The 17,755-nt window shown below is 45.1% G+C and overlaps 1 protein-coding gene across 1 annotated transcript in view; it reads left to right on the top strand.

The window, feature by feature from the left end:
• The first annotated feature begins 852 nt into the window (after positions 1–852).
• The window catches only part of f9a (coagulation factor IXa), an 86,246-nt gene continuing 69,343 nt past the window's right edge, over positions 853–17,755 (top strand). Inside the window, exons 1-3 of the mRNA XM_070883965.1 lie at positions 853–919; positions 12,283–12,443; positions 13,117–13,141. Coding sequence (XP_070740066.1) covers positions 853–919; positions 12,283–12,443; positions 13,117–13,141 — 253 coding nt within the window. The remainder of the gene's footprint in view (positions 920–12,282; positions 12,444–13,116; positions 13,142–17,755) is intronic.

The raw sequence follows: 17,755 nt of genomic DNA, 5'->3' as shown, positions 1-17,755 counted from the left end.
ATATCATAAAATGATACAGCACGGGAGGAGGCCATTCAGCCCATCGTGCCTGTGCTGGCTCTGTGAAAGAGCGATCCGATTAGTCCCACTCTCCTTGCTCTTTCCCCGTAGTCCTGCAAAAATTATATATATGTAATTCCCTTTTGATAGTTACCACTGACTCAGGCAGTGCATTCCAGATCACAACCACTCGCTGCCTAAAACAGCGTCTCCTCATCTCGCCTTTGGTACTTTTACCGATTGCCTTCAATCTGTCAACCCTTCTGCCAGTGGAAAAAGTTTCTCTCTATCTACTCGATCAAATCCCCTCATAATTTTGAACACTTTCATCAAACCTATGGAATAAATTTTTAAATGTTGTAGTCCATCTAAGGGCAAATGGTTGGCGGCTTGAAATACTTCATCTGTCACAAAGAGATGAGGGGAAGACAAAATCATGTTAACTACACTCCGAGCTTCCATTTCGGTTAATAAAGTTTAGGATAAAACTGGCCTGCTTGCATTGATTTGCCAAATAACCTGATAAGCTTTATAAACAGATTGTTTGTTTTGTGAAATTATTATTTCATGTAAAACTCAAATCCATCTTGAGGGGGAAAAAATGCATGGCGAGTTTTCGAATTGTGTGAATATGAATGTGTAAAGTCCTGATTTCCAGCTTGGTTTTTGACACGGTACACTGCAGTTTCTATACACTGTCAGAGATTTGGATTTGAGGCGGGTCTCTGAGTAAACTGTATTGCAAATAAAACACAGTAAACTACATGGACTCTTGGGCTAATCATTGAACTCCTGACTTCCTCCCTTCCATTTAGTTCATGCATTAAATTCCTAATTTTCAAACGGACGACAATGGCAGAAATCTGCTTGTTATTAATCGGCAGTCTGCTGGGACTCATCCAGTGCAGTGATTGTGAAGGTAGGTCATTCTCAGCTTAACTTTTCTCAAGAAGGCAAAACGCAATATATTAATAAAAACTGCAGGCTTCAGAACTTGTCATTTATTTTTTTTAAATGACCTTTCTTTCACATTGCCTGATGACCTGGGGGACTATATCCATTCCGGCCAACCTTTCCCTAAATTTGTTTCTCACCCTTGTCATTCCCTTGACCGTGAACGATCCCAGGACGCAGTGCTGCTCCAGTGAGGGAAAGGGTCTTACATTAGGTGATTCTATCGAATGCACTGCCGGAGAGTTGGAGCTCGGTATGTGGGACTCCTCGGGATCTGGGCGTCACTGGCAAGACCGGCATTTATTGCCCATCCCTGGTAGTGTTTTAGTACAACTGAGTGTCTTGCCGGGCCGGTTCAGGGGGTGGTTACAAGTCACGGGACTCCCAAAGCAAGAGCTCTACTCGGAGCTCTTTCATGGTAAATGAGCCAAAGATGGGCAGCGGAAATGCTACAAGGACACCCTCAAAACCTCCCTGATAAAGTGCAACATCCTCACCGACACCTGGGAGTCCCTGGCCCAAGAACGCCCTAAGTGGAGGAAGTGCATCTGAGAGGGCGCTGAGTACCTCGTGTCTCAATGCCGAGAGCATGCAGAAATCAAGCACAGACAGCGGAAAGAGCGTGCGACAAAACAGTTCCACCCACCCCTTCCCTCAACCACAATCTGTCCCACCTGTGACAGAATCTGTGGCTCTCGTATTGGACTGTTCAGCCACCAAAGAACTCACTTCAGGAGTGGAAGCAAGTCTAGCTCGATTCCGAGGGATTGCCTATGATGACAAGTCAACCACGATGGTGTGGGTCTGGAGTCACATATAGGCCCAGACCGGGTAAGGGAGGCAGGTTTCCTTCCCCAAAGGGACATCAGTGAACCAGTTGGGTTTTTACGACAATCTGACAACTTCATGATCACTTTTACTGACACCAGCTTTTTAATTAACAGATGCTTATAATAACATAAGAAATAGGAGCAGGAGTAGGCCATACGACCCCTCGAGCCTGCTCCACCATTCAATACGACCATGGCTGATCTAATCATGGACTCAGCTCCACTTCCCTGCCCAACCCCCATAACCCTTTACTCCCTTATCACTCAAAAATCTGTCTATCTCCATCTGTCTATAACCTGAATTAAAATTCTGAAACTGAAGATGAACTCACATTCTTTGGATTATTAGACCATGTCACTGAATTGCAATGTAACCACTATACTAACCATGCCTGATCCATATTTGAATCACTTGCCAAGACTTTGCCAGGCAGCTAGTTGAACAAACATTCAGTACCTCCCAAGAACTAGTCAACCGTAAGAAATCTCAATGGAGATATTTGCTGTTGATGTTTGATTTTCATCATCAGCCATCTCAAGACAGGACATTGTGCCTTTGGGCAGACAATTCCACAGTCCTCTCCATCGCTACCAGTGTCTGTGGAGGAGGTAGCTGCAGGGGAGACTGCCCTATAAGATGTCGCTCTCCTCAAGCCATCAAAGGAAATCCTGAGCTCAGACCCTCGCTTGAGGGGACTTGGAGGCCACTGTTTGCGTTTTCATGAACCACTGTGCTTTACGGGTTATACTGAAGACTGGTGCCAGAAATCTAGATACCAACACGTAAACCTGAGCCATGGAACATGATCCATACAAGAGTGAGGCAGATCTCTCCAATGTCATCATCCTGTTCAATGGTTTCCTCAATGATCTATTGATGCCTTCACCAGGATTGCCACAGAGTGCTTGGTCTAGAAGGTGGTGCTCATGTTCAGAGGTGAGATTGTGTTAATGCTGGACTCATCTGCCTGGGCCCCAAGCTCTGAAATTCCCTCCCTAAGCCTCTCCGCCTCACCACCTCTCTCTCCTCCTTTAAGACACTCTTTGACCAAGCTTTTGGTCGCCTGTTCTAATCTCTCCTTACTTGGCTCGGTGTCAAATTGTGTTTGATAATTGCTCCTGTGAAGCACCTCAGGATGTTTTACTGCGTTAAAGGTGCTATATAAATGCAAACTGTTGTTGTTGAGACATATTGTGCTCTACTCAGACATCTAGAACAAGGGGCTAGCTGGTGGTATATGGTAGTGGTTGCCCCAAGAGCAGTATTATGGCTTTGAACATCTCAAGAGAGGGTAGTAAAAGTATTGGATGAATTATGTTGTGTACATAAATAAACAGACTAACTGCAAGAGGAGTAAAGTTAACTTAACTGTGTCCTTTATAGCAACTCCCAAAATGGTAACCCAAAACCAGCATGAACCAGCATGTTTACAGCAGTGTGTGAATAGCTCCTGCAGGATCCTAATGCTGGTCTAGTGTCCTATAACAAACAGAGTATGAACACAACATATCTCCCCCCTTCTGAAACCACAGTCTATGAACAGACAAAGTCCTTGAGATAACCAGGCCATGTTCTGATACGCTGAGACCGGTGTGGAGCTTGCGGTATTTGATCGAGGTTTCCGGTTGGGAAACAGAACGGTGCCTCTGTTCCATCCTGCTGGTCTGTTGGCCTGTGAGTTGGGATCAGTCTAGGAGCGTTCCACTGAGTTCCATCATTGAGCTCGTAGGTGTGAGGGCTGACCTTTCGCCCGATCTGTCGGAGGTGAAAGTGAAGATGCAAGTTTATGACTGCAGTTTGGGCGCTTAACTCTGACCCAATCTCCGTGCTTCAGTTGAGGCTTTTGAGCGTGTCATTTTGTGTCAGTGCACAACTTCGCTTTTTGTTGCCGATCCGAAATCTGGGATGCGAGTGTGGTTATCTTCACGCTCGGTTTGGCTAGGGGTTTGAGAATGTCCAGTAGCCAGCGAAGATTCCACCCAATCATGAGCTCAGCGGGTGTCTTCCCCGTTAGCGACTGCTTTGTCGAACGGTATGTGCGGAGAATGGTTTGAACCGCTTCGTTGCATGTTTGGCCTGCTGCGAGGTTGGCTTTCAAACCCTCTTTGATGATGCAGTTAAACCGCTCAACACCTCCATTGCTTCGAGGTTTGTACCGAGCAGTAAGGCGATGCTCGATAGCATGATGGGTGAGGAAATCCGCGAACTGGTCGGACACAAACTGTGGTCCATTGTCAGTGATTCTGACCTCTGGGAGGTCCGACTTCGTGAACATACGCTGCAGTATAGTGATGATCGTTGATGAGGTCACTGAACTTGTTGTAACGATTTCTAGCCATTTGGAATGCAGGTCATGTACTACAACAAGGAAACGCTGGTGCTGTGGAGCTGCTTCAACTGGGCCGAAGATATCCAACTGAAGTTGTTGCCATGATCTTTGTGGCCATGGAATGAGATTTATTGGCGCTGGTCGGATGTTTGTGGCCTTTTCGCTCAGACTGCAGGCTTCATAGTGTGAGACAAACTCCTCGATGTGAGTGTCAATCCCAGGCCACCATACTGAGTCGCGACATCTCTGCTTCATGCGGACAATGCCAAGGTGTCCATCGTTTGCCAATGAGAGAACGCGCTGTTGACGCGACTTGGGAATTACTGCTCTATCACCATGAGCTAGGCAGCCATCATTCCAAGTGGAAAATTTATCGCAAAGTCTGTGGAAGGGTTTCAGCTCTTCCGGAATTTGCTTAGGTCACTCAGTCTGGAGGAAGTTGCACACGTGCTGGAGCGTAGCATCACTCTGTGATTCGGTTTTGTGTTCGTCACAGGAGACAAGGTTTCTGATGGACTGAGTGATGATCGACGTGACATATGTGTCGTCATCTGTGAACAAGTCAGCACCAGAGTCCGAAGCAGGTGTCGAGCGGCTGAGCAGGTCAGCTACATGGCTGCGATGTACCGTACATCAAAGTTATACTGCTGAAGGCGATCTGACCATCGGTTGATTCGTAGTGGTCTGTGCCCAGATCCAGTTGTAGCGAGTAGCGTGGTTATCGCTTGGTGATCCGTACGGAGGGTAAATTTCCTGCCATAGAGATGTGCCAGCGTTCACATGCGTAGATGCAAGCGAGTGCTTCGCGTTCCCCTGTAGAGTATTTACGTTCTGCAGAGGAGAGCGTGCGAGAGGCGAAGGCTACTGGGCGTTCCGGGCCATCAATCCATTGCGAGAGCACAGCACCCATGGTGGTGCCTGATGCATCCGTGGTGACGTACATAGTGGCATTGGATCAAAGTGTGTGAGGATAGGAGGGGATGTGATTTTCTCCTTAAGCGTGGTGAATCCCTGAGCCTAGGAATCTGTCCATTCCTGAGGGATGTCCTTACGCAGCAACTTGCGAAGTGGTTCGACAATGTGCGCGGAGTGTGGGGTGAACTTCAGATAGAAGTTGAAGTGCCGAGGAATGATGAAAGTTCTTAGACATTGGTAGCCTCCTGCATTCGCTGGATAGCGTCAATGTTGTCAAGTGTCGGCTTGGCACCTTGTGCTGTGACTCTGTAGCCCAGAAAGTTTATTTCTCAAGCAGCGAATGTACACTTATCGGCATTAAGTGTAATGTTATGTATAACAAATCTAGCCATAACTGCGTGAAGTCACTGGTCATGTGACAAATCAATGCAAGCAGGCCAGTTTTATCCTAAACTTTATTAACCGAAATGGAAGCTCAGAGTGTACTTAACATGATTTCGTCTTCCCCTCATCTCTTTGCAACAAATGAAGTATTTTAAGCCGCCAACCAGTTGTCCTTAGATGAACTGCAACATTTAAAAATTAATTCATAGATTTAATGGAGGTGTTCTAAATTATGAATGGTTTTGATATAGTAGATGGAGAGAAACAGGAGGGCCGATAACCAGAGGACACAGATTGAAGGTAATCGGTAAAAGTATCAATGGCGAGATGAGGAGACATTGTTTTATGCAGCGAAATCTGGCCTTTATTACAAGAAGATTTGAGTTTAAGAGTAAAGATATCTTACTGCAATTATACAGGGCCCTGGTGAGACCGCGGCTGGAGTATTGTGTACAGTTTTGGTTTCTTTACCTAATGAAGGATATACTTGCCATAGAGGGAGTATAACGAAGGTTCACCAGACTGATTCCTGGGATGGGAGCTGGGTCCTCAAATATTTACAATCTATATTAATGACTTGGATGAAGGGACCAGGTGTAATGTAGCCAAGTTTGCTGATGATGCAAAGGTGGGTGGGAAAGCAAACTGTGAGGAGGACACAAAAAATCTGCAAAGGGATATAGACAGGCTAAGTGAGTGGGCAAACATTTGCCAGATGGAGTATAATGTGGGAAAATGTGAGGTTATCCACTTTTGGCAGAAAAAATAGAAAATCAAAATTATAATTTAAATGGAGAAAAATTGCAAAGTGCTGCAATACAGAAGGACCTGGGGGTCCTTGTGCATGAAACACAAAAAGTTAGTATGCAGGTAAAGCAAGTAATCAGGAAGGCAAATGGAATGTTGGTCTTTATTGCAAGGGGGATAGAGTATAAAAGCAGAGAAGTCCTGCTACAACTATACAGGGTATTGGTGAGGTCACACCTGGAGTACTGCGTACAGTTTTGGTCTCCGTATTTAAAGGAAGGATATACTTGCATTGGAGGCAGTTCAGAGAAGGTTCACTAGGTTGATTCCGGAGATGAAGGGGTTGACTTATGAATATAGGTTTGGCTGGTTGGGCCTATACACATTGGAGTTTAGAAGAATGAGAGGTGATTTTATCGAAACATATAAGATAATGAGGGGGCTCGACAAGGTAGATGCAGAGAGGATATTTCCACGCATAGGGGAAACTAAAACTAGGGGACATACTCTCAGAATAAGGGGCCACCCATTTAAAACTGAGATGAGGAAGAATTTCTTCTCTCAGAGGGTTGTAAATCTATGGAATTCTCTGCCCCAGAAACTGTTCAGGCTGGGTCATTGAATATATTTAAGGCAGAGATAGACAGATTTTTGAGCGCTAAGGGAGTAAACGCTTATGGAGAGCGGGCAGGGAAGTGGAGCTGAGTCCATGATCAGAGCAGCCATGATCTCATTGAATGGCGGAGCAGGCTCGAGGGGTCAAATGGCCGACTCCTGCTCCTATTTCTTATGTTCTTATGGGAGGACTGTCCTATGAGGAGAGATTGAATAGACTAGGCCTATATTCTCTGGAATTTAGAAGAATGACAGGTGATCTCATTGAAACATACAAAATTCTTACAGGGCTTGTCAACGTAGATGCAGGGAGGATGTTTCCCCTGGCTGGGGAGTCTAGAACTAGGGGTCACAGTCTCAGAATAAAGGGTCGGCCATTTAGGACTGAGATGAAGAGAAATTTCTTCAGTCAGCTGGTTGTGAATCTTTGAAAGTCTCTGCCCCAGAGGGCTGTGGATGCTGCCGTTGAGTATATTCAAGGCAGAGATCGATAGATTTTTGGATATTAAGGGAATCAAGGGATATGGGGATAGTGCAGGCAAGTTGAGTTGAGGTCGAAGATCAGCCACGATCATATTGAATGGCAGAGCAGGCTCGAGGGGCCGAATGGCCGATTCCTTTTCCTATTTCTTATTTTTTATTCTGTGATGAGTGACTCACCTCCTGACTCCCCAAAGCCTTTCCACCATCTACAAGGCACAAGTCAGGAGTGTAATGGAATACTCTCCACTTGCCTGGATGAGTACAGCTCCAACAACACTCATGGTTGATACCATCCAGGACAAAGCTTGATTGGCAATTGATTGGCACCCCATCCACCACCTTAAACATTCACTCTCTCCACCACTGGCGCACCATGGCTGCAGTGTGTACCATCTACAAGATGCACTGCAGCAACTCGCCAAGGCTTCTTCGGCAGCACCTCTCAGACCCGCAACCTCCACTGCCTAGAAGGACAAGGGCAGCAGGTGCATGGGAACACCACCACCTCCACGTTCCCCTTCAAGTCACACACACATCCTGACTTGGAAATATATCGGCCGTTCCTTCATCGTCGCTGTGTCACAATCCTGGAACTCCCTCCCTAATAGCACTGTAGGAACACCTTCACCACACGGACTGCAGTGGTTCAAGAAGGCGGCTCACCACCACCTTCTCAAGGGCAATTAGGGATGGGCAATAAATGCCGGCCTTGCCAGTGATGCCCATATCCTGGAATGAATAAAAGAAATCCGTGCATTTTGGTTCTGTGCTCTTTAATGGAGGTTTTCTTGATTTGAAGAATAAATTCATTAATCCTGCATTCTTTGGCAATGTATAGTGCAGAAGGAGGCCATTCAGCCCATCGTGCCTGCGCCAGCTCTCTGAAAGAGCGATCCAATTAGTCCCACTCCCCCGCTCTTTCCTCATAGCCCAGCAAATTATTCCCATTCAAGTATGTATCCAGTTCCCTTTTGAAAGTTACTATTGAATCTGCTCCCACCGCCCTTTCAGGCAGCGCATTCCCGATCACAACAACTCGCTGCTTAAAATACATTCTCCTCATCTCCCCCTCTGGTTCTTTTGCCAATTATTTTAAATTTATGCCCTCTGGTTACCGACCCTCCTGCCACTGGAAACAGTTTCTCCTGATTAGCTCTAACAAAACCCTTCATGATTTTGAACACCTCTAGCAAATTACCTTCTCTGCTCTAAGGAGAACAATCCCAGTTTCTCCAGTCTCTCCACATAACTGAAACTCTTATTTCAAGGAGTTTAGCGAATAAGGCGGATGAGCTAAGAGCACAGGTAGACACTTGGGAGTATGACATTATAGCCATTACAGAGACATGGCTGAAAGAGGGGCAGGTTTGGCAGATCAATATTCCTGGTTACAGGATTTTTAGACAAGACAGAGAGGGGAGTAAAAAGGGGGGGGGGTCGGGGTATTGATTAAAGAAACTATTACAGCGGTGAGGAGGGATGATATGTTAGAGGGATCATCAAATGAGGCCATATGAGTCGAATTGAAAAATGAAAAAGGGGTGATCACACTGCTGAGTGTGTATTATAGACCACCAAACGTGGGAGGGAGATAGAGGAGCAAATATGTAGGCAAATTGCTGTGAAGTCCAAAAACCATAGGGCAGTAATAGTAGGGGATTTTAATTATCCTTATATTGATTGGGACAAATATAGTGTGAAGATTATAGAGGGTGCGGAATTCTTAAAATGCATTCAAGAGGACTTTTTTAGTCTGTATGTAACAAGCCCAACATGAGAGGGGGCGGTCTTCGGTTTAGTTTTGGGGAATGAAGCTGGGCTGGTGGAAGGGGTATTAGTGGAAGAGCACTTGGGTGCCAGTGACCATAATTCAGTCAGATTCAAGTTAGTTATGGATAAGGACAAGGATAGATCTGGAATAAAAGTCCCGAATTGGGGAAAAGCTAATTTTGCTAAGTTGAGGAGTGATTTGGCCTTAGTGGACTGGAAACAACTACTTGTGTCGGGACAATGGGAGGCATTCAAGGAGAAGATCCAGAAGGCTCAGACCAAATATGTGCCCTTAAAGAAAAAGGGTGAGAATAACAATTCTAGAGCCCCCTGGATGTCTAGGGACTTACAGGAGAGGGTAAAGAAAAAAAGGGAAGCTTATTTCATATACCGACGGATAGATACTATAGAATCTATAGAATCTTTGGAGGAATATAGAAAGTTAAGAGGTAAAATTAAAAAGGATATTAGGAATGCTAAGAGAGAGCATGAAACATTCTTGGCTAGTAAAAATTAAGTAAAACCCAAAGATGTTCTATAAATATATTAAGAGCAAGAGGGTAACTAAAGAAAGGGTAGGGCCTATTAGAGACCATGATGTGGTCTTTGTGTGGAGGCGGAAGATGTTGGGAGGGTTCTCAATGAATACTTTGCATCTGTTTTCACAAAGGAAAGGGGCAATGCAGATACTGCTATCGAGGAGGAGTGAGAAGTTCTGGATGAAATAAACATAGTGAGGGAGGATGTATTAAGGGGTTTAGCAGCTTTGAAAGTGGATAAGTCCCCAGGCCCAGATGTAAAAGAGGCCTTGACCATCATTTTCCAGTCCTCTTTGGATTTGGACATGGTGCCGGAGGATTGGAGGACTGCTAATGTAGTACCCTTGTTTAAGAATGGAGAAAGGGATAGGCCGAGTAATTACAGGCCTGTCAGCCTAACCTCAGTGGTGGGAAAATTATTGGAAAAATCCTGAAAGAAGGATAAATCTACATTTGGAAAAGCAAGGATTAATTAGGGACAGTCAGCACGGATTTGTTAAGGGAAGATCGTGTTTGACTAACCTGATTGAATTTTTTGAGGAGGTAACCAGGAGGGTCGATGAAGGTAGTGCGTACAATGTAGTATATATGGACTTCAGCAAAGCTTTTGATAAGGATCCACATGGTGGACTGGTCACGAAGGTTAAAGCCCATGGGATCCAGGGTAAAGTGGCTAGTTGGATCCAAAATTGGCTTAGAGGTAGGAAGCAAAGGGTAATGGTTGATGGATGTTTTTGTGACTGGAAGGATGTTTCCAGTGGGGTTCCGCAGGGCTCAGTGCTGGGTCCCTTGCTTCTTGTGGTATATATTAATGATTTAGATTTGAATATAGGGACTATGATTAAGAAGTTTGCAGATGACACTAAAATCGGCTGTGTGATTGATAATGAAGAGGAAAGTCATGGGCTGCAGGAGGATATCAATCTACTGGTCAGGTGGGCAGAGCAGTGGCAAATGTAATTTAATTCGGAGAAGTGTGAGGTAATGCACTTTTGGGAGGGCTAATAAGGAAAGGGTATATACATTAAGCGGTAGGCCACTTAAAATTGTAGATGAATATAGGGACCTTGGAGTGCTTGTCCATAGATCCCTGAAAGTAGCAGGCCAGGTGGATAAGGATGTTAAGAAGGCATATGGAATGCTTGCCTTTATTGGCTGAGGCATAGTATATAAGAGCAGGGAGGTTATGCTTAAATTCTATAATAGTTTGGTTAGGCCACAGCTGGAGTACTGCACGCAGTTCTGGTCGCCGTAATTGCACTAGAGAGGGTGCAGAGGAGATTTACTAGGATGCTGTCTGGAATAGAGAATCTTAGCTTTGAGGACAGATTGGATAGGCTGGGTTTGTTCTCGTTGGAACAGAGATGGCTGAGAGGAGACCTCAATGAGGTGTATAAAATTTTGAGGGGCATGGATATAATGGATAGCAAGGGCCTATTTCCCTTGGTGGAGGGGTCTATTATGAGGGAGCATAGTTTTAAGGTGGTTGGTGGAAGGTTTATAGGGGATTTGAGGGGAAGCTTCTTCACGCAGAGGGTTGTGGGGATCTGGAACTCACTGCCTGGAAGGGTGGTGGATGCAGAAACCCTCACCACATTTAAAAGGTGCTTGGATGGGCACTTGAAGTGTCATAACCTGCAGGGTTACGGACCTAGAGCTAGTAAGTGGGATTAGACTAGATGACCACTTGTTGGCTGGTACAGATACGATGGTAAGTACTGCAGGGAATCGAATATGGCCAAGGTGATCTCCTGGACTAGTTTCGATCACCTGGATCCATCGGAGAGGAATTTTCCCAGATTTTTTCTCCCTAGATTGGCCTGAGTTTTTATCTGGTTTTTGCCTCTCCCAGGAGAGCACATGGCTCCGGTTGGGGTGGAGTGTAGAAGGTTGCGGTTTAAGGGGTGTCACAGTTGTGTGGGGCAGATTGGTTGGGCTGGGAGCTCTTTACCTTTCCGTCATTGTTCATTGTTCATTGTTCATAGGTTTGTATGTAACCTTCAGGGCTGCTGACCGAGGGCTGTGTGGCTCTTGGTCGTCTGGCGCAGACACGATGGGCTGAAAAGGCCTCCTTTTGCGCTGTAAATTTCTATATTTCTAAATCTCCTCTGCAGCCTTTTTAAGTTCTTGACATCCTTCCTATAGTGCGATGCCCAGAATTGAACACTCCAGCTGAGGCCTAAGCAGTGTTGTATAAAGGTTTAGCATAACTTCCTTGCTTTTGTATTCTATTCCTCGATTAATAAAACGAAGGATCCAATGTGTTTTTTTAACAACCTTCTGAACTTGTCCTGCCCCCTTCTGTGATTTGTGTACATACACCCGCTGGTGTCTCTGTTCCTGCAACACTTTTAAAACTGTGCCATTTTGTTTGTATCGCCTCTCCTCATCCTTCCTGCCAAAGTAAATCACTTCACACTTCTCTGGGTTAAATTTCATCTGCCACATGTCTACCCATTTTACCAGTCTGTCTACGGTCCTCCTGAAGTCTGTTGCTCTCCTCCTCACTGTTTACTAAATTCCTGAGTTTTGTGTCATCTGCAACCTTTGAGCTGAAACCCCAATACCCAAGTCCAGGCTCATAGGCAAGAGTCTCCTCACATAGCCAGGTACGTAAAGGCCAGAAAGATGGGCAGGAGTTTGAGATCCTCTCAGACACTTCTGAAAGATGTCGATATTCAGTTTTAACTTTTATTCTGTTTCAATTCATCTCAGTTTTTCTCCAAAGTGAAAAAGCGAACAACATGTTACAGAGGCAGAAACGAGCTAATTCTGTGTTTGAAGAGCTCAAGCCGGATAACCTGGAAAGGGAATGTTTGGAAGAAAAATGTTCCTTCGAAGAAGCACGAGAAGCGTTTGAAAACAAGGAACGCACGGTAAGTTTTTAAAATACAGAATTGAGAACATGAATGAACAGTGACTAATGCTGCGGAGTGAACCTATTGGTCAGAGCGTCATAGAAATTGACGGCACGGAAGGAGGCCATTTCGGCCCATCGTGTCCGTGCCGGCCGACCAAGAGCTACCCAGCCTAATCTCACTTTCCAGCTCTTGGTTCGTAGCCCTGTAGGTTACAGAACTTCAAGTGCACATCCAAGTACTTTTTAAATGTGGTGAGGGTTTCTGCCTCTACCACCCTTTTAGGCAGTGAGTTCCAGACCTCCACCACCCTCTGGGTGAAAAGAGTTTTCCTCAAATCCCCTCTAATCCGTCTCCCGATTACTTTAAATCTATGCCCCCTGGTTGTTGACTTCTTTGCTAAGAAAAATAGGCCCTTCCTATCCACTCTATCGAGACCCCTCATAATCTTGCTCAAAAACTCCTGCTCCTTGTCTGGGCCCTCTTTGGGAAGCATGTTTGACTCCGTGAAAGTTGCAATGATCCTTGGGAATGCAGCATAAACACTAGCATGGACATGTTGGGCCGAATGGCCTGTTTCCGAGCTGTAAGTACAGTGCAATCGTTTCTGAAAAGTACATAATGTCGGTATGAGAGTTATTTATAAATTTGAAATCTATATCTGCATAATAATTTTTACATTTTTTTGTAGGTTGAGTTTTGGACTGAATATATAGGTAAGAGATTTATAATAACTGTTCAGTGTTAACCTTCCGTGAACTAAAGTTCTAAACATATAGCAGAAACGGTTTATCTTCAATTTTCTCCTGTCCTGAGCAATGTGTTATATAAAATTATACATTCACGCAGCATTGTAAAGCACAATAACCTCAACAAATAAAATTGATGGACATTTGTTTCACAGTGGGGAGCGCTATTAGTTCCCCAAACACTCTCTACTACCTTAACCAAAGCAGTCGCCAATACCTCCCACTGTGCATTAGTTTTAATAAACCTGTAAACCACATTATAAGAGAAGATTTTATAGAGGTCTTCAAAATGATGAAGGGTTTTGAGAGAGTAAATGAAGAAAAACTGTTTCCAGTGGCGGGAGGGTTGGTAACCAGAGGGACACAGATTTAAGGTGATTGGCAAAAGAACCAGAGACAACACGAGGAAAATCTTTTTACAGTGAGTTGTTGTGATCTTACCAAATTAAGTTTATCTAAGTCATGGCAGCAGAGCTCAGACACGTGTTATGCTACTCCTGTACTATGTGGGAAGTCAGGCACGCTTCCGGTGTCCCTGACGACTACGTATGCGGGAAGTGCATCCGCCTGCAGCTCCTGACGGACTACATTGCGGCACTGGAGCTGCGGGTGGATTTACCCTGGAGCATCCACGAAGCTGAGAATGACATGAAAAGCACATTTAGTGAGTTGGTCTTACCGCAGATAAAGGGTACACAGCCAGATAGGGAATGGGTGACCAACAGGAAGAGCTGTGCAAGGAAGGTAGTGCAGGGGTCCCCTGCAGTCATCCCCCTGCAAAACAGATGCACCGCTTTGGGTACTGTTGAGGGGGATGACTCATCAGGGGAGGGCAGCAGCAGCCAAGTTCATGGCACTGTGGCTGACTCTACTGCACAGGAGGGCAGGAAAAAAAGTGGGAGAGCTATAGTGATAGGGGATTCAATTGTAAGGGGAATAGATAGATGTTTCTGCGGCCACAACCGAGACTCCAGTGTGGTATGTTGCCTCCCTGGTGCAAGGGTCAAGGATGTCTCGGAGCGGGGGCAGGGCATTCTGAAAAGGGAGGGTGAACAGCCAGTTGTCGTGGTGCATATAGGTACCAACGATATAGGTAAAAAACGGGATGAGGTCCTACGAGATGAATTTATGGAGCTAGGAGCTAAATTAAAAAGTAGGACATCAAAAGTAGTAATCGCAGGATTGCTACCACTGCCATGTGCTAGTCAGAGTATGAATCGCAGGATAGCTCAGATGAACACGTGGCTTGAGGAGTGGTGCAGAAGGGAGGGATTCAAATTCCTGGGACACTGGAAACAGTTCTGGGGGAGGTGGAGCCAGTACAAACCTGACGGTCTGCACCTGGCCAGGACCGGAACCAATGTCCTAGGGGGAGTGTTTGCTAGTGCTGTTGGGGAGGAGTTAACCTAATATGGCAGGGGGATGGGAACCTATGCAGGGAGACAGAGGGAGGTAGAATGGGGGCAGAAGCAAAAGATAAAAAGAAAAGTAAAAGTGGAGGGCAGAGAAACCCAAGGCAAAAAGCTAAAAGGACCACATTACAGCAAAATTCTAAAGGGGCAAAGTGTGTTAGAAAAACAAGCCTGAAGGCTCTGTGCCTCAATGCGAGGAGTATTCGGAATAAGGTGGACGAATTAATTGCGCAGATAGCAGTTAACGGATATGATGTAATTGGCATCACGGAGACATGGCTTCAGGGTGACCAAGGCTGGGAACTCAACATCCAGGGATATTCAACATTTAGGAAGGATAGACAGAAAGGAAAAGGAGGCGGGATGGCGTCGCTGGTTAAAGAGGAAATCAATGCAATTGTAAGGAAGGACATTAGCCTGGATGATGTGGAATCGGTATGGGTGGAGCTACGGAATACCAAAGGGTAGAAAACGCTATTGGGAGTTGTATACAGATGACCAAACAGTAGTTGTGAGGTTGGGGACAGCATCAACTAAGAAATTAGGGATGCATGCCATAAAGGTACAGCAGTTATCATGGGTGACTTTAATCTACATATTGATTGGGCTAACCAAACTGGTAGCAATGCGGTGGAGGAGGATTTCCTGGAGTGTATTAGGGATGGTTTTGTAGACCGATATGTCGAAGAATCAACTAGGGAGCTGGCCATCCTGGACTGGGTGATGTGTAATGAGAAAGGACTAATTAGCAATCGTGTTGTGCGAGGCCCCTTGGGGAAGAGTGACCATAACATGGTAGAATTCTTTATTAAGATGGAAAGTGACACAGTTAATTCAGAAACTAGGGTCCTGAACTTAAGGAAAGGTAACTTCGATGGTTTGAGGCGTGAATTGGCTAGAATAGACTTAAATGAAACTTAAAGGGTTGACAGTGGATAGGCAATGGCAAACATTTAAAGATCACATGGATGAACTTCAGCAATTGTACATCCCTGTCTGCAGTAAAAATAAAACGGGGAAGGTGGCTCAACCATGGCTAACAAGGGAAATGATGGATAGTGTTAAATCCAAGGAAGAGGCATATAAATTGACCAGAAAAAGCAACAAACCTGAGGACTGGGAGAAATTTAGAATTCAGCAGAGGAGGACAAAGTGTTTAATTAAGAGGGGGAAAATAGAGTACGAGAAGAAGCTTGCTGGGAACATAAAAACTGACTGCAAAAGCTTCTATAGATATGTGAACAGAAAAAGATTAGTGAAGACAAACGTACGTCCCTTACAGTCAGATTCAGGTGAATTTATAATGGGGAACAAAGAAATGGCAGACTAATTGAACAAATTCTTTGGTTCTGTCTTCAAGAAGGAATTCACAAATAACCTTCCGGAAATACTTGGGGACCGAGGGTCTAGTGAGAAGGAGGAACTGAAGGATATTCTTATTAGGCAGGAAATTGTGTTAGGGAAATTGATGGGATTGAAGGCCGATAAATCCCCGGGGCCTGATAGTCTGCATCCCAGAGTACGTAAGGAAGTGGCCCTAGAAATAGTGGATGCATTGGTGATCATTTTCCAACAGCCTATTGACTCTGGATCAGTTCCTATGGACTGGAGGGTAGCTAATGTAACACCACTTTTTAAAAAGGAAGGAAGCGAGAAAGCAGGTAATTATAGACCGATTAGCCTGATATCAGTAGTGGGGAAAATATTGGAATCAATTATTAAGGATGAAATAGCAGCGCATTTGGAAAGCAGTGACAGGTTCAGTCCAAGTCAACATGGATTTATGAAAGGGAAATCAAGCTTGACAAATCTGGAATTTTTTGAGGATGTAACTAGTAAAGTGGTCAAGGGAGAACCAGTGGATATGATGTATTTGGACTTTCAAAAGGCTTTTGACAAGGTCCCACACAAGAGATTGGTGTGCAACATCAAAGCACATGGTATTGGGGGTAATATACTGACGTGGATAGTGAACTGCTTGGCAGACAGGAAGCAGAGAGTCGGGATAAATGGTTCCTTTTCAGAATGGCAGGCAGTGACTAATGGGGTGCCGCAGGGCTCAGTGCTGGGACCCCAGCTCTTTACAAACTACATCAATGATTTAGATGGAAGAATTGAGTGTAATATCGGCAAGTTTGCAAATGACACTAAACTGGGTGGCGGTGTGAGCTGTGAGGGGGATGATAGACGGCTGCAGGGTGACTTGGACAGGTTAGGTGAGTAGGCAAATGCAAGACAGATGCAGTATAATGTGGATAAATGTGAGGTTATCCAGTTTGGTGGCAAAAATGCGAAGACAGAATATTATCTGAATGGCGGCAGATTAGGAAAAGGGGAGGTGCAACGAGACCTAGGTGTCATGGTTCATCAGTCATTGAAAGTTGGCATACATGTACAGCAGGCGGTGAAAAAGGCAAATGGTTTGTTGGCCTTCATAGCTAGGGGATTTGAGTATAGGAGCAGGGAGCTCTTACTGCAGTTGTACAGGGCCTTGGTGAGGCCTCACCTGGAATATTGTGTTCCGTTTTGGTCTTCTAATCTGAGGAAGGACATTCTTGCTATTGAGGGAGTGTAGCGAAGGTTCACCAGACTGAGTCCCGGGATGGCTGGACTGACATATGAGGAGAGACTGGATCAATAGGCCTTTATACATTGGAGTTTAGAAGGAAGAGCGGGGATCTCATAGAAACATAAGATTCTGACGGGACGGGATGGGTTAGATGCGGGTAGAATGTTCCCGATGTTGGAGCAGTCCAGAACCAGGGGATACAGTCTTAGGATAAAGGGTAGGCCATTTAGGACTGAGATGAGGAGAAACTTCTTCACTCAGAGAGTTGTTAACCTGTGGAATTCCTTGCCGCAGAGAGTTGTTGATGCCAGTTCATTGGATATATTCAAGAAGGAGTTAGATATGGCCCTTATGGCGAAGGGGATCAAGGGGTATGGAGAGAAAGCAGGAAAGGGGTACTGAGTGAATGATCAGCCATGATCTTATTGAATGGCGGTGCAGGCTCGAAGGGCCGAATGGCCTACTTCTGCACCTATTTTCTATGTTTCTATGTTTCTATGGAATGCGCTGCCTGAAAGGGCGGTGGGAGCAGATTCAATTGTAACTTTCAAAAGGGAATTGGATAAATACTTGAAGGGAAATGAAATAGAAGCCTCTGTG

Source organism: Pristiophorus japonicus, chromosome 6, assembly GCF_044704955.1.
Source record: "Pristiophorus japonicus isolate sPriJap1 chromosome 6, sPriJap1.hap1, whole genome shotgun sequence".
Classification (NCBI taxonomy): domain Eukaryota; kingdom Metazoa; phylum Chordata; class Chondrichthyes; family Pristiophoridae; genus Pristiophorus; species Pristiophorus japonicus.
Note: the sequence above shows the minus strand (reverse complement) of the source record. Positions and strands in the feature narration are given on the sequence as shown.